The sequence below is a fragment of the Plectropomus leopardus genome, chromosome 19 (genome assembly GCF_008729295.1).
Source record: "Plectropomus leopardus isolate mb chromosome 19, YSFRI_Pleo_2.0, whole genome shotgun sequence".
Taxonomy (NCBI): Eukaryota; Metazoa; Chordata; class Actinopteri; order Perciformes; family Serranidae; genus Plectropomus; species Plectropomus leopardus.
The window spans coordinates 17,352,677-17,373,835 of NC_056481.1; the positions used below are offsets into that span (position 1 = coordinate 17,352,677).

General features: G+C 40.5%; 2 protein-coding genes across 8 annotated transcripts; one reads left to right on the top strand and one right to left on the bottom strand.

Moving 5' to 3' along the window:
- The first annotated feature begins 10 nt into the window (after positions 1-10).
- On the top strand, positions 11-15,802 carry wdr24 (WD repeat domain 24). 3 transcript variants are annotated; one of them, XM_042507572.1, is made up of 12 exons: positions 11-48; positions 1,390-1,468; positions 1,745-2,229; positions 3,897-4,074; positions 4,233-4,905; positions 5,845-5,957; positions 6,059-6,186; positions 6,273-6,377; positions 6,503-6,840; positions 7,769-7,953; positions 8,700-8,854; positions 14,955-15,802. In XM_042507572.1, the coding sequence occupies exons 3-12, from the start codon at positions 1,749-1,751 to the stop codon at positions 14,987-14,989; spliced, it is 2,391 nt and encodes a 796-aa protein (XP_042363506.1). In that variant the 5' UTR covers positions 11-48; positions 1,390-1,468; positions 1,745-1,748; the 3' UTR covers positions 14,990-15,802. The 3 variants fall into 3 exon arrangements, with proteins under 3 accessions (XP_042363506.1, XP_042363508.1, XP_042363507.1); XM_042507574.1 differs by having other exon boundaries at positions 14,950-14,981; XM_042507573.1 differs by lacking the exon at positions 14,955-15,802 and having other exon boundaries at positions 8,700-9,080.
- On the bottom strand, positions 12,909-20,937 carry anks3 (ankyrin repeat and sterile alpha motif domain containing 3). 5 transcript variants are annotated; one of them, XM_042507576.1, is made up of 16 exons: positions 20,879-20,937; positions 19,102-19,323; positions 18,781-18,979; positions 18,185-18,306; positions 18,025-18,106; positions 17,815-17,932; positions 17,567-17,716; positions 17,217-17,342; positions 16,925-17,040; positions 16,675-16,836; positions 16,449-16,573; positions 16,223-16,364; positions 15,860-16,133; positions 14,710-14,781; positions 14,533-14,624; positions 12,909-14,434 (listed from the first exon to the last, which is right to left on the bottom strand). In XM_042507576.1, the coding sequence occupies exons 2-15, from the start codon at positions 19,266-19,268 to the stop codon at positions 14,542-14,544; spliced, it is 1,938 nt and encodes a 645-aa protein (XP_042363510.1). In that variant the 5' UTR covers positions 19,269-19,323; positions 20,879-20,937; the 3' UTR covers positions 12,909-14,434; positions 14,533-14,541. The 5 variants fall into 5 exon arrangements, 4 of the variants coding, with proteins under 4 accessions (XP_042363510.1, XP_042363511.1, XP_042363509.1 ...); XM_042507577.1 differs by having other exon boundaries at positions 12,909-14,624; positions 14,710-14,778; XM_042507575.1 differs by having other exon boundaries at positions 12,909-14,624.
- Positions 20,938-21,159: the final 222 nt, after the last annotated feature.

The following is a 21,159-nucleotide window of genomic DNA, read 5'->3' on the forward strand; positions in this document are numbered from 1 at the left end:
AAAAAAAGTACTTCCGGTGCCGCAAGCTGTGAGCAACAGTTTCAGAAGGTTTGTCCACTGATATACTTTGTAGTTGAATTTGTATAGACACTGCCACCCAATAGGATCCAATATTTGACGTTTATTTATTTCTTCGACGCACTTGTCAAACTCGCGTCGGGCTTGTTTGGTTTTACATTGTGGAATAGTGCTCGGTAGCTAGGTTAGCTAGCTAGCATTAGCATCACATTCCAGTCATATGTTTACGGTGCAGCTCCACAGTGCAGCGAGTTTAGCTGATTTTAGCCAACAAACCCGCAGACAAGTGAACACTGTGGAGGAGCTGACGGACAAAGATGGTAAAATGAACCACAACCGAAGCACGAAACCGGTAGTGTAATGTCAGGCAGTGGACAGTGTTGTTAGCAGGTTATTGTGCATTATGTTACTTCGGTGAGCAGGCTCTCTCACACTGTTGGAATATGCTCGTTTTTTTTATTGTTATTTATTTACACAACAGAGAGTAACAAAATGTTTAAGAAAATATTTAATAAATTGCAACAATTTAATAGATTTAGAATTTTCTTTTTTTTATTTAAAGCGAAGGGAGGGGGCAAGGTAATTGTCCTTATTTGAATATTATATACATATTAAACAAATATTGTTATAGTTACACATATAATTATGTAACAGAATTATAATAATTTTCCAGGTCATTGGCTTTTTTTTACATTTCTTTTTTTTCTTTTTTCAAATTTTCAGTTAATTTTCTGTACTCCTTTCGATTTTTTTTTTTTAAAATTTTGTTATAAACATGAAGTATCTGTCTCAACTACATACCTGGATAATACCATGCCATAGTAGAAAACAACTCAGAAATAGAAAGGGGTAAAAATAACTTCGTCAAAAAAAATGCTTCATAATAAGTAAAAATCATGAAATTGAAAAGTAACTTAAATAAAGGTAAACATCTCTTATCAGCAAAATGTATTCAAAGTATCAAAAGTAAAACTACTCATTATATATGCACAATGTCTCAGTGTTACATTATTATAAAATATATGATTATTTTTATCACCAATGTGTAAAAATATTTGAATGTTGTAGTTTTTCAATGTGGACTTTGCATACTCCTGTATACAGTATAGTACTGCATCACATTATAGTAACATATCATATCTTTTTATATGTAAAAAACAAACAAACAAACTAGTCAAATAAATGTTGTAGACTTCAAAATATAACATTTTCCACTAAATTGTTAAAGTATAAAGTTGCATAACACTCAAGTGAAGTAGAAGTACCTAAAGGTTGCACTTATTCTCAGTACATTACTTGAGTAAGTATACTTAGTTACATTCCACCACTGATATTATGATGTGTCTTGCTCACATGACAATCTCTCACTAGTAAGCTGGCTCTCATGGGAGCACTGGAAGAGGAAACTGGACAGCTGCAGACAGTGACGAGGCGAGCGGCTCTTCAACAAGTAAGCACTGCAGCTGTTTTATTGACCAAGATGTAAAACACACATAAATGTTATGAACACTGCCACCTCTCCTGACCCCGACACCAAGTGGACTATGAATCTTACATCTTATAGTGCCCCCTTCTGGTGGTTATTTTCAACTGCCTTGAAAACATTGAACATGTTGCTCGTATTTTTTGAAAAAGTGCTGTAAAAGCTGTAAATTTGCACTTCTCGATAAATTCTTGTCACTTTTATTGTCCTGAGCTCGAGTGAAATAACTTTTTTCTGCTCCAGGAACATGGAGAAGATGTCACGGGTTACCACAGCCCTCGGCAGCAGCTCCATCAGTGGCCGAACTATGTTCTGCCACTTGGACGCTCCTGCCAACGCCATCAGTGTGTGCCGTGACGCCACACAAGTGGTTGTAGCTGGCCGCAACATCTTTAAGATCTACGCCCTGGAGGAGGAGCAGTTTGTGGAGAAGCTGAACCTGCGCGTCGGCCGCAAACCCTCTCTCAACTTCAGCTGTGCGGATGTCATGTGGCATCAGATGGAGGAGAACCTGCTGGCCACAGCCGCCACCAACGGGGCGGTGGTCACCTGGAACCTGGGAAAACCCTCCCGTAACAAGCAGGACCAGCTGTTTACTGAGCACAAACGCACCGTGAACAAGGTGTGCTTCCACCCCACAGAGGTTTACATGCTGCTGAGCGGTTCACAGGATGGCTTCATGAAGTGCTTCGATCTGCGCAAGAAGGAGTCTGTCAGCACTTTCTCAGGTACGATATTTCATGATAATCATCAGATTATAACCATTAATGGAAAACACCACTTAAATTAAGATAATATAATCCTTTATTAGTCCCGCAGTGGGGAAATTTGCATTGTTACACATGCAAAGGGATGTCAAAGCAATATAAGTACAAGATGAACAGAGCAAAAAAACTGTATAAATATTAAAAACAAGCCGCAGAACTCAACAATAAAAAAAAAAATATGCATGCCAATTGCACATGGAAAATAACTGCACATTTTGATATATTGTACGTTAGTTTAAGTGAGCTGGTGTGTGTGGTCTGCTGGGAGCAGTGCTGGTTGTATAGTCTGACAGCAGCAGGAAGGAAGGACCTGGACCATGATTCCAATATGTTATTAACATGGTGTTGCCGAGTTTAAACGATATTAGTGAATATGAGTTGCTCTTCCTCAAAGCCAGAAACCAGAGAAGTTATTCTCAAACATGATTTCATCACAGATAAAGACTGGAGCTGCTTCATACACAATGATTGGGAGCCTGATTTTGTGGACCCCCAGAATGTTTGTTTGCTTTTTTTATACCCAAAACAAGTTTTATTCTATTGACGTATTTCAGATATCAAAAGGAAAATGTACTCATGAACTCAACACATTCCCCAAGTGCTCTCGTTTTCATCTAGAACATCTTTCACCATTCAGCTCCACACTTTGTACTTTATGACGTCACAAATTTGAGTTTTAGCACTCTAGTTTTTGGACCTGGCAGAGTTGTTTATGCTTACTTATATCTTTTGGTCCGTCTTAGACCGTATCAGTAACATGTATGGATTTCGAAAATCAGTGTAGTTCCCCTTTAAGTGAAATACAGCTGCTGTGTCCATCTCTCCATTTTACACTCACTTATGAACAAGATCCAGAGATACTTGAAGTCCATCTCTTGGGGCAGCAGCTCTCTCCCAACCCTCACCTGTGGCCATGAGATTTCGGTAATGACCGACAGCATGACATTTCAGATACAAGCCGCTGAAATGAGTTTTCCTCGGGAGGGTGGCTGGGCTCAGCCTTAGAGATAGGCTGAGGAGCTCAGACATCGAGGGGAAGCTCGGAGTAGAGCGGCTGCTCTTTTGGGTCAAACGGGGCCAGTCGAGGTGGTCCTGGGCACCTCGCGTTAGAGGTTTTAGGGGCACGTCCAACTGACAGGAGGCCCCGAGGCAGACCCAGAACATGCTGGAGGGATTACATGTCTCATCTGGCCTGGGAACGCCTCGGGGTCCCCCAGGAGGAACTGGAAAGCTTTGATGGGAAAAGGGGTGTCGGGAGCACTTAAGCCTGCTGCCCCTGTGACCCGGCCCTGGATAAGAGGATGAAAATGGATCGATGGATAAACAACTGCTGAGTGTGTTGCATGATATTAACTTTATTTATCCCAGTGTGTTTTACAATGTGGCTTAGTGAATTTCTTTTGAAATTATTCTGAGCATTTTTGCGTTTGGATGCACACTTTTACTCTGTTTACACCGTTTTCTCGAATTTTGTGTAAAACTGTTTCAACATTGAACAAGAAAGAAGATCACTGATGTCTTGGAGAAGAATTAATACTCTTACTGTTAGAAACTAGGAAACAGACTATACCTGTGGTTCTTATTGCCTAATATTTGGGTTGCTGTCTTTTCCCCTCTCTTTCTCCCAGGTCAGTCAGAGAGTGTTCGGGACGTCCAGTTCAGCATGAAGGATTATTTCACATTTGCTGCTTCCTTTGAGAATGGCAACGTCCAGCTGTGGGACATCAGGCGGCCGGACCGCTATGAGCGAATGTTCACCGCCCATACCGGCCCTGTGTTCTGCTGTGACTGGCACCCCGATGACAGGTAAAAGAAAGTGACTGTGACACAAACGACAGAAATTAGAGGGTTTCATTTTATCTTGTTGGACGCTGCTTTTTGTCACTTGCAGTTAGCAGTGCTTTAGTCTGGTGTTTTTATTATCGTCATTCATTCATAGCTGTCCCCTTTTATGTCTATTTTAGGGGATGGCTGGCCACTGGGGGCCGGGACAAGATGGTGAAAGTGTGGGACATGACCACTAACCGGGCCAAGGAGATCTATTGTGTCCAGACGATCGCCTCAGTGGCGCGGGTCAAGTGGCGGCCTGAGAGGAAGTTTCATTTGGCCACCTGTTCCATGATGGTGGATCACAACATTTATGTGTGGGATGTCCGCAGACCTTTCATTCCCTTCGCAACGTTTGAGGAACACAAGGATGTGACCACTGGTATTGTGTGGCGCCACCAGCACGACCCTCATTTTCTGCTCTCTGGCTCTAAGGACAGCACGCTCTATCAACACATGTTCAAGGACGCCACTCGTCCCGTGGACAAGGCCAACCCTGAGGGTCTGTGCTTCGGACTGTTTGGTGACTTGGCCTTTGCAGCCAAGGAGAGTCTGATCAGCAGTGACGCCAACAGAAAGCCTTACCCTGGAGGCGACCGCCGTTACCCCATCTTTTTCTTCAAGAAGCCTGACCCGACAGAACAGTTTGCCCACGTGTCCAGCGCCCTTAGCGTCTTTGAGACGGACTTGGACAGTAACCGCATGGACTGGTTTGTGAAGACAGCACAACTCTACCTCCTCTGTGGAAAGCCATTTGCTGAGCTATGTGATCACAACGCCAAGGTCGCCCGGGAGCTCAAAAGACCTCAGGTGAGACAGATCAATACAGGAGCAAATTTTGTTTTTTAATAAGTCAGCAAGGTCTTGATGTGATCAATTTAAACCTTGAACCTTGACAGAGAAGGATTTATAAAAAATAATATACAATAAGTGTAACTGCGAAACAATAATATGTTTGACATTACTTGGTCCTAAAAAAAAACAAAAAAAACATTCTCTCTTGGAAAAGTAAGCAGCTATACCAGGGCTGCAACTAACAATTATTTTCATCACCTTTTAATCTGCTGATTATTTTTCTTAATTAACTCTTTGGTCAAAAAATGCCAACAAATCGTAAAAAATTTTAACAAAATGAAAATGCAAAAATAGACACCTTAGCAAAACAGTTTACATAAACTGTTAATCAAAATTGTTGCTGTTTTTTTTTTCTTTTTACTGTTGCACTAGACCCAACAATTACTGTGCTGGGGTTATTCAAATTAATTAAGTCAATAAAGTTTTATTATCAACAGAATTGGTTTCAGTAATGATAAAGACAAACTCTTTTTTTTTAATTAACTTTTATTTAAACCGGTAATATTATTGAGACACAGGGTCTCATTCTTTAGATTGACCTGCTCTCTGTGTAATAATAAAAGAGACTGCGGTATTTAAATCCTACATGCTGGATCATTTTCAGCTTTTGCTGATTTATTCATTAAAATATTACTCTAATTTCCAGCATGTTTTAAAGATTAAAAGGCAAGACATGGGAAGCAGACTCATTAAAATTAGCATTAATATTAATATAAGCAAATTAATGTTGATAAAAAAAAAACATCCCACTAGATCTGTAATTATAATACGATACTGAAAAAGTAATATAAAGTGATCTGTCATTTTGTAACACACTACTTCCAACATTAATGTTTCAAATAGTAACTGTTTTTGTGTTGTAAATAACTAAAATTTTATTTCTTTTATACACAGGTTTCCACAACATGGACCATGTTGAGAATCATGTTTTCTGACCCAGCAAACCTCACAACGCCAGGTCCAAACCACAACCTCAGTAAACTGGGCACCTTGCCTTTAATGAACAGGTTAATTACGTTTTAGTGTGCCATTATTGAAAAAATCTAAAAATAACAAAACAAAAGCAAAGAATGTCATCATCTAATGCTGTTGCACTTAATGCTTTCAGTTTCAACATGAAGGAAATGAGTTCAGGGATGGGCACGGAGAGCAGACTGGAACGCAGTAAAGGTGAGAGCAGGCAGGACAACATCCACCTGGAGCCTGGGAACTCGCACATCAGCAATAACAATGAAGGTGAGAGTGGTCGCTGTCTGTTTGTCCTCATGTTCTTTGCATAATATTCAAGACTGAATAAAGATATGCATTCAATTTCCCTTCAGAAAATGAGGAGACAGAGGGCAGCGATGGCCAGGCGGAGTATATGTTCGGTGATGCAGAGTTAGATGACGATGACCTCTACTCTGTGGAGCACGACAACCAAACAGGTCAGTCACAGTCTCATCTCTGAGGAAACTAAAGAGTTGCTTACGTCAGCAACCGCTATTAATAACTGCCTCCATGCTCAGCGCTTTGTTGTCTAATATTATCTCTGCTCCTTTTGTCACAACAGAAGAGCAGGAGTACACGCTGCCCCAGGAGGCCTTCCAGCTGCGCCACGAGATCATGGATAACCCGTCCGCTCCGGAGCACCTTCAGCAGGACAAGGCCGACTCCCCGCACGTCAGCGGCAACGAGGCAGAGGTCACTTGTCTGACGCCCATCGAGTCCTTCTCGCTCATCTCCATCTCCCAGCCGCTGTTCAGCCCACATCTACCTGCCAGCTTCTTCTGTCCCATCGTGCGGGAGATGCTGAGCTACTACGCGGAGCAGGGTGACGTGCAGATGGCCGTGTCTGTGCTAATCGTTCTCGGGGATCGGATCCGTAAAGAGATCGATGACCTCACCCAGGTTAGATAGAGATAAGGGTTGTAAAAACTACACTAAAATATTTCATGGACAGTAGCTCCCAGGAACCCCCTGACCGAGTGACATATTTGTGGATAATATATATTATATTTAGTGCATAACAATAACAGTAATGAACAACTACTAAACTGGACAATAAACCAAATAGTGAAGACAATAATTGCAGGAAGTTTGTGAAAAATTAGCGACTTAGATGAACTTTGCGCAGATTATTTCATCAGAGATGAGTTCCTGATTTTTAAAAAACATTTTTGAACAATCGTGCATACTAAATATGCTTCTTTTTTTAAAAACAAATTCAGTATTTTCTTCTCCTGACACTCGGCCATTGTTTAATTAGCTCATTTTAACTGCACACTTTTCAAATGTAGGACGAGGCCGTTTAGAAAGTAAAGTTTCTGTGAACAAAGCTTATGTTTAGGTCGTCACCGTGCCATTAGACTGTTAGATTTAAAGTTTATATTTTGAATAACAATGTAAACCTTAAAAATAACATTTTATAAGTTTTCTTACACCCTTTAAAATCATAAAGGCCTCACGACTATCCCTGAAGCTTTGGCGACCCCTAGTGGGGGAGCGAAACCCCCAGGATGGGAACCAGTGGACTGAAACATCACAGTGTTTTTGTTGGCAGGAGCATTAATGAAAAAGTTTAGTTTCCGCTGGTAAAAAAAGACTAATGTTGTCCTTTAAAAAATGACTTTTTCTGAATGAACAGATTTAATGTTTTGCACTGACAAATAAATTGGATATCATTGCTGTGAAACAGAAAAATCTAGCAAAGTTTAGGGATTCTTTAAGGCTTTAATGCGACTGAAAGTTGTAAATACCTCACTTGTCTTCTATAAGACTTAAAATTCAGTTACGACATTGCAGGTTAGACGCTGAACAAGTTGTGTGTCCATTTCAGGAGCACTGGTACATGTCCTACATAGACCTGCTGCAGCGTTTTGAGTTGTGGAACGTGTCCAATGAGGTCATCAAGTTGAGTACGTGCAGCGCCATCACCTGCCTGAACCAGACGTCCACCACGCTTCACATCAACTGCAGCAACTGCAAGCGGCCAATGAGCAACAAGGGCTGGATATGTGACAGGTATGAATCACCATTTCATTTTAGAGAGCTGTGTATATGTGTTAACATTAACCATCGCCAAACCGCTTTTATCTATTAATGAATATTAATGCATTCTCTTTAGAAATAAAATTCTGCAGTGTTTTTTTTTTTCAATTTACAAGATTATCTTGTTAATTAAGAAAAACAAGCAGATATTTTTACCTTGAAAACTTTTCTCATCATCATGACGTAACGATCACATTGATTCAGAAAAAACTTTTTTCTTTCTCAAGTGAGTGCATTACGCTTCTGTAGGTCTGGTTCTTGCAGGTAAAAGTTTGCACAAACTCTTTTACTTGAATAAAGTAACTTACATCTGTTGAAATGTCATAAAAACACCATCCAATTTTGTTGAAACAAGTGTTTTTTGTCATCAAACAAACAAAAAATGTCAACTTCTAATAATGATAAGGAGATACCGTTTTTATGTCATTACACTTAATATGAAGCTGCAGATAGCAGCAGGCTATCTTAATTGAGAATAAGTCTGGAAAAAGGGAGCTACAACCCGTCTGGCTCTGTTAAAAGGTAACAAAATCCGCCTACTAACAACTTTAAAGCTCACTAGTTAGTACATTGAATCTTGTTTGTGCAATCTGTACAAAACTCGCAGTGAAAAATACCATCAAACAGCATTTACTGCTTCTTCTTCTGCTGTTTTAAATGCAACACCTGACAGTACATTGAATATATATTTCAATAAAGTGCCTGCGTCTTTCCTCTAGGTGCCACCAGTGTGCCAGTGTGTGTGCAGTGTGCCACCATGTGGTGAAGGGACTGTTTGTGTGGTGTCAGGGCTGCAGCCACGGCGGACATCTGGAGCACATCATGAACTGGCTCAAGAGCAGCGCCCACTGCCCCGCTGGCTGCGGCCACCTGTGTGAGTACACCTGAGCACATCACAAGCACTGATCACACAGCTGGTGCTCTGTGGGAGTGGGAATCAGTTGTCACGCCGGCCTGGATCACACACATGGGATGTCTTCATTCCTCCACATGGGCCTGGACTCTTTTGTCACTGTGGAAAGCAGGACTTGTGTGTGTGTGTGTGTGTGTGTGTGTGTGTGTGTGTGTGTGTGTGTGTGTGTGTGTGTGGTGTGTGTGTGTGTGTGTGTGTGTGTGTGTTGTTTGTGTGTGTGTGTGTGTGTGTGTGTTTGAAGGGAGACTGACCAGACGTCTGATATTCTGTGTGTAAAGGGGGGATTGGCTTTATTTGTGCTCTCCTGGACAGCCATTCAAGAGCAAACAAATTTATCTTTGAATGGGTGAATTTGGATATAAGCAGATGTTATAATAGATATTCAAAGAATACAACAATATTTTTGGTGAATTCACACTTGCTGCATTTTACAATGTTTTTAAACCCCTCAGTAAAACCCTGAAGGCTGTACAGGAAAAAGTGACTGTTGATCTTAAGTGGATTGTTAATGTTTGTACATAATTCTATATCTTATTTTGAAGGACTGTAGATAATGTTGAATTAATTTATGAGAGAATTAGCTCTCTATTAAAGCAATACACTTGAAGTAGTCCTGGACCAGCGAAGTCTGTTTTGTTGACTACATTTAAAGGGAAAGTTCACCCCAAAATAAAAAGTACCTATTTTTCCTCTTGCCTGTAGTGCTGTTTATCAGTTTGATTGTTTTGGTGTGAGTTGCAGAGTGTTGGAGATTAAAAAAAACAACTAAAAATATACAATTGAAAAACATCAGCAATGTTTTTTTTCAAGGAATCATGACCCGGTTACTCAAGATAATCCACAGACCTTGTTGCAATCTTGTTCATATAGGCCGTATTTTCTTTCTACAGAACTAAACCCGCCAACCGTATCACTGCACAGAATGAAGCGTGCATCTGCTTAAGAACAGGCTCTTAGTGTGACAGTGCAAGATGTAAACATGAACACTTTGAAACTAGAACACCTTGGTTTTATTTCTTTCAAAAACATGGGCATAAGGCAATGAGCAACGAAAGAAAAAATAACCCAAAAATTTGCAAGAAATTATTAAGAAGTATGAGAAAATTACTTGAAATTTAGTTTAATTAAAAAAATATATAAAAAAGCAAGGCCAAAAAGACTTGAAAAAGTGCTAAAAATTCTAATTTAATAAGATAATTTTAGATATGTAATAATGATGATTATAATATAGTTTATTGCAAGAAATTAGTACAAAGAAATCACCTGAAAATAAGTAAAAATAATTATTCTTAAAAAAGACAGTAAAAACAAAAAAAACAAGGAAATGAACTAAAAAAGTGCTTAAGAATTATTTTTAAAATCTGTATCTTATTCTTAATCTCATATAAATTTAAAATATAATACTGATAATGATAAATAAAGTTTTACCCAAGATTTTGTCTTTTTTCCCCTAGACATTATTCCTTATCTTTTAAAAATAATAATTTTCCAAATACACTCATTTCTCACTAAGTTGCTCATTGCTTTTTCCTCATGTTTTTAAAAGAAATTGCACCAATTAAGAGGTTTCAAAAATGAATGGCGTCCTCCTCAACTGAGCTAAAACATTAGCTAGCTCAGAGGTGCTAGGTGAAACACCGTCAGACATTTGGCAGGTTTAGTTTGGTAAAAAGAAAAGTCCTACATAAAACTGCTCACAACAAGATCTATCAAGAGGTTTATCAAACACGTATTTCTTTTAATTTGGGGTGAACTGTCCCCTTTAACAGAAAATAGCTTCCCTTCAGTGTATAGGTAGCATCTCTGATGTATCACAGTCAGTGTAGACTGAATCGAAGTCACGTGAACTTTGACTCAGCTTCACGTTTTCACACCTGGCAGCTGCCCAGTATATGTAGTCCTGCCCTCCTGTCTGCTGAGCAGTTCCAGTGGAGCAGTCAAGATAAAGTGTTGCTCGAGGGTGCCTTACTGAGAGGAAACTACTTATTCATTTTCCCCGTCCTCATTTTGCTCTCTCGGGCCCTGAAATCCCAACTGGCAACCTGCCAACATCTCTAGCCTCAAGTCCACCAGCTAGAAACAATGTGCGCTGCTCAGTGTGTTGCCTGTCAAAGTTTGTATAGCTCACTACTGGTGAGATGCACAACAGATAAATGCGGAGGCCAACAGAGACGACTTCTGTCCAGATAAACCTCAACAGAACAGCTTTGTCTCGACTCTTACTGTCAAAATCTCCGCTACATCCCAGTACTGTTGAGCCTGATGGCAACTGGTTGGAGGATTTTTACAATTTACAGTAGCTGTCAGTTTTACTGGCAGCCTTTTGATGTGGGTAAATTATCACTGGGAGATGGAGAATATTTTATCAGCCCAGTCTCAGATCTCAACACTGTTTGTGTTTGTTTGGGCACATTTACACTCTGGACGCTGCTCAGTGTCACTAGTCTTTCACTTCCGTCTGTCACCCTTTTTTATGACCGCTAAAAGAGAAGTGTTGGGAATTAGCGTATTTTCACTACAAACACTAAGCACAATGCTTCTGGCTCTTGTGTATAAGTGTACTACCGTGGTGTCTATAGAAAAAATAAAAACTACAGGTATAGTTTGGATTTCTTGATGTTAGGTTTTGTGAGATACTTATCAGTCAGTTCATTACCCAAAGTAGATGGTGGTCTGTGTGATTCTAGGTTTGAGAAGCAGGCAGGAGTACCATAACCCAGGCTAAGCAATGTACTGCTGTGGACGAGGGAAGCAGAAAAATGTATTTTAGCCACTGCAATAAAAATCCCATCAGTTTACACTATATTTTAAGGCTGGCCCTTGAAATTTGAATCATCAGTCGGAGACCCCTCCTCAAGTGAGATTGCATTTTTTGTTTTGCATGGTAATGTGCTATGCAGTGTACCTATGGGGAACTTTGGTACCCAGATTTGCCGCAGAGTTAGTGCTCTTGACTTTCACGCTACTCTTTGGGATAAGCAGCTGTGGGAAAGATGCAGCAGCACAGAGGAGGAAGAGGCTTTGCATCATGAGGCTATGAGTTAACTTCTCTTTTCTGCTTAAAAGTGGTAAATGTAAAGCTCACAGCAACTTAATACAACACAGTCTCTGGCTTTTGTTTCATATCTAGTGTCAGCAAAAAAAATGTTCCACATTTGCCATCCGTCATTTGCACCGTTAGCTTATTTAGAGGAACGTCAGTCACACTGAAGGTCCCACAGAGCCTGTTCAAACATTCAAACTTTTTATGGAAAAAAAAAACGATCGCTGAATATTCATGTTGAACTGCTGAATCTTATTCTTAATGTGAAGTACTTAACAAAACTGGGTTGTTTTAACAAGATTTCTGGATATTTAGCAGACATTTTTACGGCAACAACACCTGGTATTTTTAACAAGAAGTCATTCAGTGGTAGTTTTCTGTAAACAAAACCAGGTAATTTAACTTAGCAGATAATTTTGGTGACAAAACCAGGTATTTTTAATGAGACATTCGGACATTTTGCAGCAGCACATTTAACAACAAAACAAAACTTGGTATTTAAACCCAAAACAAACAAATGTCTAAATTTAAAAAGTAACTGGTAACTAAAGCTGTCAGACAAATGAGAAAAAAGTACATTTGCCTTTGAGATGTCATGGAGTAGAAGTAGAAAGTTTTGTAAAATGTAAATAATGAAGTACAAGAACCTTAAATTTACAGTAAAGTGCAGTACTTGAGTAAATGTACTTAATTACATTCCATCACTGGATGTGTTTAGTATGAGGGCATCCTGCTCAGTCTGCTCCGTCTCCACTGACCACATCAATAGAGTCAGACTAATCTGAGCCATCTGATTATATTAGAGACATATGGACAATAAGTCCAAAGGCAATGACAATATTTAGTGTTTGTTAAAGAGACAAATTATGTAATGATTTGTAAATTTCCCAACATATTCCACACATCTGCTGAGGAAATGCAGAGTCCGGTGAGCACCATGAATCCAATTTAAAGCAGGTTATATAAGAAGTAAAAAAAAGGAAACCCCTGACAGATGATCAACAAAACTGAAAACCGGCAAAGCTATTGTAAAATATTCATGATGCACAAATCTACCTGAGCACAAACTTCATACAAACTTTATGCATTGGGAATTCATCTCGGCGCCCCAAATTGGCACAGTCATGAATTATTTAGCAGTTTTCAGCCGCTTCTCAAAAAGTAGTTACATTTAACAGGATTCCAAATTACAAAGTCTCAGAGAAAATGTTCCCTGATCACATCTCGGATATGCAGACAGATATTAAAATATAGTTTTCTTAAGTGAAACAGCTTCCTCCGCCACATTTATTCATGTATGTCTAATGCCGGCTGTAGACTACATTTTACTGCTAAGTGACCTCTGGAATCTTTAATACAATTATCAGGAAATGTTTGCTAAAATAGATACACTTTCTGGGTCACGTTGAAAAGTTGGATGATCTACTTGAAACACTGAAAAAGCAGTTATTGAAAGCATGTATTTTCTTTAAAGAATCCATTTAGTTTGCCTTGAAAAAATGTTTTTTGATTATTTAAAACTTGTTTATCACTAATTATTTCAAGATATTACAATTCAGCGTCAGAAAAACAACCCAATAAAACCCCATTTTTAAAGCATTTTTAAGACTTTTGACAAATTGATTTAAGACATTTTAATTCCAACCTAGGCCTTTATTAGATTAATAAATTCAGTGGCTTTTGAGACTTTTTAAGAGTCTGTAGGAATCCTGAAACAAATTACACAGAACTGAAGTATAAACTTTCAGGCAAGGAGGTTTTAATTCAGGTCCAAATACAGCCAAGACTTTGTGACATTTTAAAAAGAGCATTTCCGGGTTAGACGGATCACATTTAGAAAGCCACACAGTGAATCCACTGAATGATACACAAACCATTTCATTGCACCACTGAGAAATCTGGTGTGACATTATGTGTTGCTGCAAATGATTAACTGACAGGTTTCACACATTTCACCTTAAAATGCATTCAGCAGGACATTATTTTTAAACACCAGCATACAAATAACAAAGATTTCATTCAAATAAAGTGTAACTCTGCAGAATGTCTTTTAACTACCTACTTTAACTTGTTCTACTTTTTAAAGAACTGTACCTCTTTACAGTTTGTGACGTGAACGTAAAACCACATTTCATATAGAAGGAGTACGGCTTTTTAGAAACATTTCACAGTATTGCAGCCTCTAATCTGCGTTCAGTCTCTCCTCCTCTCTGTGCACTTTCACAGCCAAACTACTGGAGTCCAGTACACACCAGCACAAGCGTGTGAGGGTCACGTACCCCTTCTGCTTGTTTGTCGCTTCCCTGCAGTAGCTGCGGTCGCCCTTGGCCTTGTCCACATCTGGCGAGCTCTGGTCCATCAGCCAATCTCGGAGGAGCAGCAGCTGATTCTCTCCCCGAGCTGCTCTGGTCCGGCAGGGCTGGCCTTACCTTCTCTCATTTCAGTGAGATTGTTCAGGGTGGTTAGATCACCCTCCGTCAAATATTGGCAAAAAGCCTCTTCAAACAGAAGAAACCAGAGTCATTCTCTTGTTTTAGCAGCCGTAGAGCTCCTCCAGCACGTGTTCATCCAATGAGAGATTGTTTTAAGCACTCACCTTTAAAGGTTAAGGCCTTTCCCAGCTATCTGAGACTTTCTCAGGGGCACTCAGTCTCCTCAGACTCTGGAGCACAGTTTGCAGGGTCCCCGCTGTAATGATGAAACGAGCAGACACCAGCATGAACATGAGACGCCACTGACACCACATTAATCACTGAGCATTACACCATCTTACCCAGTTCTTCTTCATAGGAGTCCAGCTTCTTTAGTAGTTCGGTTGCAGTGGAGCGTGTAAGTCCCTCCCCTGCTGCAGCGAGAATCATTTAGTAGAATCTGTTTTTTTTTTTCATATTCAGATTGTATCCAGATTATTTTTTAGAAAGTCTGCACAGCAAAAAAACAACAAGAAATGTGATTTTTTGTAAATACAATTCCTTTTAAGATTATTTTTTTGTCTTTTGCCTTTATTTGATAGGACAGTGTGTAAGCATGAGAGGGGAAGAGAGAAGGGATGACATGCAGCAAAGGGCCGCGAGCTGGAAGCAAACTCACAGCCACTGCGGCATGGACGCTGCCTTTGTACATGGAGCCACTAACCACTAAGCTAAATGTGATTCGTAACAGATTTCTACAGATGCGTCTCAGTCCGCTCAAACTGTTTTTTGCATCACTTGAAACGCAACATGCAACGTCAAATCCAGAGTGACTGAAGACCTGCTGAACACAGTCCACGCTGCTACTATCAGAGCGCTATGGAAGAGTTTGTCTGGCGCAACAGTGGAGTTCTGCACCGCAATTTGACTTTCACAGTTATTCGGAGGGTGAAATGACAGAGCTCAGTTTCTCATGCTTCTGTGCCACCAGTGTACCTCATTGTGGCACCCACGTGGCAGATGAAGCCATGTGAGACCCATAGAGCAAACACACTAGTGACTCCCTAAACTTGAATAGGGATAAAATGAGTCAATTGTGTGGTTTTTCTAGAGTTTACAAATGCCATTGGACCAAGTGGATGAGATTTTAAAAGTGTAATGGGTCATTTCATGGGGGTTGTGATACTTAAAAAAAATGTATCCACAGTTTTATAGACGTTTCTTTCACCATCCATGTCTATGGGAAAACATCTTTAGGGCCCCATAGCACCATGTGATGGGTGTAATTCCACTTTTGTGGCCAATACGGGTGCCTGCCGCACATCATGAGGGCTTGGGAGTGGCTGCATAATTAGTCACACCTTTGTCGTTACCACGGCAACCTGTGCAGACAGGTCGGTGATGTATGGACACAAATCTGAGTCTGTCTTACTGGTCTGATTTGCCTGCAGTCTCAACGCAGCCTGATTTGTTAATCTAAAAGAGTGAAATGTTTTATCCAGCGCAGCTCACCTTTGACACCATTGTCAGCTTTTGTTTTATCTTCCACGCCAGTGTAACAGCTGCTGTTCCCATCAGTAGTGAAACAGGCGAGCAGTTCAGCGCTGCAGGCTCTGGACTTTGCCAGTATGGCGCTCATGTCCTGAGCTAGCCGGTGGTTCTCCACCAGCTCAGCATGGACCCTCCTCCAAGCCATCTTGTCCTCCATCAGACATCCCTCCATCACAGTACGCAGCTCCTTCTCCTGGGACACCTGGCTCTGCAGACTCTCCACCTCCTCACAGCGCTACACAGGAGGAGAGTTGGTCAGTTAACTGTGGGTTTTCTGTTGGGTCAGAAGTATCTGTATGGCATTTACAGATACTTTGTCGGCACCTTGTGTAGCTGAATGGCCATCTCCTGCATCTCCGCCTCCAGCTGGTCGGCATACGCCTGTTCCAGAGCATCGCTGGGTGGTCGAGCACTGCTGTGCCACCTTGCAATAGCCGAGGTCATCTTACGCTTGGGTCCAAACAATCTGGAGAGCGAGAACGGATTCGGTATTTTATATCATGAGCAAACAAACACTGTATGTGCTGGAGTAATTGTGAAAGAGTCTTACGTGATCCCAATTTCTTTGAGGTCATTTTCAGTCAGAGTGAGAAATATCCGCAGGTCAATGTCTTGCTCTTCCAGTACGGGGAGATACTTAGAAAAGCCAATTTGTTCCAAGAACTCCGCCAGATCCTGCAGGAATAGAAAACTTTAGACAGCCCATAGTAAACTGGCAGTCGATTACTCAACCATTGGAGGCTGTAGTAGTGACATATGAAAGAGTGAGCACATGCCTTTGGCCCAGTGTAGGAGGGTGGAAGACCAGCATGAGAGAGCATCCCACAGTTCCCTGTACTGCTGGAGTGAGCTGCGTCGTTTCCATGGCGACTCTTGCTTTTTGAGTGATGGCTCTTGTTTACTCTGCGAGAGCTGCTCTTTTTGCACTGATCAGAGTCCTGGTGAGGAGAGGGACACGGTGTCACAGAGATGTCTGAATACAATCTTGACTCCACATCAGTGGGACTGCTGCGCTCTTGTGTTCACCTCATTACTCTCCACGGAGCCCTCCCAGTTGAGGCCGATCACGTGAGGCAGGCCTTCGCTGCTGCTGCTGCTGCTCCTCATGGTGGGCATGTCGTTGTCAAAGAACGGACTGTCATCTATAACAGAATCGTCAAAAATATTGAAAAGCTTTGGTAGACACCCAGCGTAACTGAGGACACGACTCATATCGCACTGCAATATTTCTTGTGTGTCATTTCTTCCAGACACATACGTAACTCTTACAGTTATGTATTTCAGATGTAACAAACGGCGGGAGCTGTGTGCCTCTTACCTCTGCTGCTGTTGCTCTGGCCGTCCAGCTCGTTGATGGGTGAAGTTACGTCACGGTAGCAGATGCCCTCGCTCTGCTCACCGATGTCACGAAATGTCATGTATCCTGGCGGAGCAGCGGGAGGCTCTGTGAGGAGGAAAACAGTGTTGACAAACTTCTTCCCTACCTACGGGGCCAATCGCACCGAGACGTTTCGCTACAGAAGCGTCACTAGGGAAAGTGTCGCCAGTACAGCCACTGTTTCCCCATGATACAGCACACTGATACAGAGAAATACGTCATCTACTATGCCTCTTACGTGACCGGTTTGGGTTTATATTGGCAAACTGGAGGTTTTTTTGTGACACTACCGCACGGTTTGCTGGTGCCTCCTACTCGGAACTTGGCGATGGCCTGGGGCCCATCATGGATGCTAATCCCTTTAGCTCGATTTCGGCTTGGCCTTATCCGTGGAGGTGCGCTGTCCGAGTCCTCGGAGGAGCTCAGGTCTTCAAAATGTCCTGAAGAGTTGGAACACAAACAAAATCAATTAAAAAAACCCATTTGTAAAGTATAATAACACATCCTGTGAAATTAATTAAGCCGTTTGAACAAGTACCTGGTTTGATCCTTGGAGAACGCGAGTCAATGAGGCTGACGATCTTGGTATAGCCGTACATCATCGCCAGGGCACGAGCAGTCTCTCCTTTAGCGTTGCGGTCATCTACTTTAACTTTCTATAAGTCATTAAAACAAAGCAGACATTAGGATCAAAATGCGTTATCTTCTTTGTGTAACGTCATCACCCATCTTCAGTTATGCTTCTCACGTGATCGAGCAGGTACTGAACAATGATTTCATGTCCAGAAGCAGCAGCCTCCATCAGGGGAGTGAAGCCAGACCCCGGCTCCCTGAGGATGAAAGAAAAAGTCACGAAAAACTCCATCTGAATTCAGTGTTGCAATCATTTCTGGGTGAATGACACTCACTTGACGCTGGCATCAGCATTGTTATCCAGCAGGAACCTGACCATCTGCTGGTGGCCGGTGCTCGTGCAGTGGAACAGAGCGGTCCAGCCTCGAGAGTCCTTGACCTCCAACTCGGCGCCTTGCTTTTGGGGTAAGGAAAAACAAAAAGTCTAATATACTTTGAGGACAAAGTGTTGACACAAAGAGCCATGAATCTAAAACTTTGTCAAAAAAGTAAAATCCTCTTTTTCCATCTTTATGACTGAGCATCTCCTAAAACCAACTAACCGAAACTTTCTGTTTTTTGGTGTTAAAAATCTTAACCAATTCCAAATTATAGCAGCCTCACCAAGAACAAATAATGTTTAATATATAATGCCCATTCTGTGAGATACACACAGTTACAATCATACCCAAATCTGCTCCTACAGACCTATACAACATTACACTGCTGTTTATTAGCCCTTAATGTGTCACTGTTACCAGCAAGCAGTCTTATAAAATATAAAATATGTGCATGAGTGTTAGAGGACCATACTGGCTGCTTTCCATGTTTTAGCCTAATAACACACACCAGCATAGCCTGCCATGAACTGTCTGGATTAGCCATTTTGTACCTGAAGCAGAAAGTATGCAATACTTTCATTCCCACAGCTTGCTGCCAGCATCAAGGGGGTTAATCCTTTGGCAGTGGTGGCATTTACATTCACACCCGCCTCCAGCAGGAGATTTGCAATGTTGTCATGGCCGATGTAGGCTGCATACATCAGCGGGGTCCATCCTCCAATGTTTTTGCCATTCAGGTCCACCTCACGTCTGCAAAGACACAGGATCAAAGTTACTAATACTCAGCGAAATCTGCCACAACGGCTGTGAATGAAATAAACACACCAGCTGATACGATTTTTTTCTTTTATTATTAATATTTAGGCACCTACTTTTTAATGCACTCTGCCACCACGTCGTACTGGCCGATGGAGCAGGCTGTGTGGAGGTCCAGAGGGACATCCAGCTCCTCTGGCCGGACCAGGGAGTCGCCCAGCCACAGGGACAGGCTGGCACCTAGTTGCTCTGATTCACTGGCTTCGTCACTCAGCTCAGACATTTTGTCCGTCTTCGCTCGTCCCTCCACACACCTGAACACAGAGGTGGTCCTGAGTCTGAGAAACAAGAGTCAAAGATCAAAGGTTTGTGACAAATATACAAATAATTCATATCATTACAGATTATTACCACCACTGAGTTTCTCTCTTGTCAAAAATATAACTTTATATTTTATCACTGAGGTATTTAACCTTTGAACCCTGAACAAAGTGGTGCAATCTCTTTCAAAAATATAGGTGAATAGGCAATGAGCAGCTTGGTGAGAAATGATCTACAAATTGCAGAAAAAAATAGTAGATTTAGAAAATTGTTTTTAAAAAAGCAAGGGAAAAAAGAGGTAGGGAATAAACTATATTTGTAATCATCATAATTACATTTTTTAAATCAATTTGCAGAATTGTCATTTTTAGAACTTTTTCAGGTAATTTTCTTGTTTTTTTCTTACTTTTTTTTTTCTTTTTTTATTAATTCCAGTAATTTTCAGGGAATTTTCTTGTACTTTTAACTAAATCCTTTCAAATGTCAGATATCTGGATCACACTAACTCATTATTTTGACAGTCAAATCTATTAAAATTAACAGATCTTGTGGAATTTCAAATAGCACAAATAATGTTTAAGGCTAAAAATATCCTACTACCAGAAAATTTGATTTAATTTCAAAATGCATAGTGTTCGTACCACCAGAAAAAGTTTTTGTTTAACTATGGTGCAGTTTTGACTTGGAGCTAAAGCAATGTCCAGACATAAACCAGTTAAAAATAATGTATTAAAAATGTGATTTTCACACGGTACAGGGATGGAGAGGGGGACTGACAGTCACTGGGTGTTTACAGGGGTTTTTGGTTATTTAATATTAAATTCTCTCCTAGTTTATCTTTCTCTTCTTTTTGTGAATAATAATGAAAAACTGTAGATATTTGATTTTGAGTGTTTTGTGTGTGTGTATATATATATATATATATATATATATATATATATATATATATATATATATATATATATATATATATATATATATATTACAATATAAGTTTCAATGAATAGGAAAGCTGGTTAATTAAAAATCACAACATTTCTTATCACTTCTTTTCCAAGATGTAAAGCAAGACATCGTGTGTTTGACCGTTTCTTTGCTTTGTTTTTCAATGTCTGTAAATATTACTTTTATTGTCTTACTGCTTGTATATAATAACTTCTCTATTTCCTTTTTTACATCGAAATTCTTTCCATGTTGCTTTATTAGATAACAGTAACGACTTCCTCAGTCCCTCCGTGTTTTAACATGATGTCACGTCGACATATCTCATCTTTCCCTGTCTCCCAAACTTTTATCCAGTGCTCTCTTTAATTCTCTAATGCTAAACGGGACATTTTGTCCATCTTCGGTGCTTTTCGTCCTCTTCGGTGTCTTCAGCAGCTCAGCTGGAGCCTCCATCTGTCCTCTGCAGCTAGCTCTCTGTTAGCTTCATTAGATAACATTAGCCCGCTATCAACTTCTCCCTGACAAACGCCAACCTGATCAAATATGGATATTACCTATTCACCAAAGGACACACTAAACAAACTAATATTTCAATATATGTCTGAGTCTTAAGGGTTAAAAACTTACAGTCCACAGGTACCGTTACTTTTCCGCAGCGGCTGAAACTTTTTTGTTTTGTGTGTCACGCTCAGTTGTGTCCGTGTTAAACCACGCCCCGCCCTTTCCTGTTTGGGAGGTCCTACTGAGCAACAGAACCGTACACTGATGTATTTACTGTCAGTGTTATACATTAACTACATTTAATTAAATTACTATTACAACTACAATTAACTTGCTTGATGGTAGTTCAGCTGTATTCATGTTTTCATAAGGATGTAAATAGTTGAATTATTTTTTTTTCAATTTTT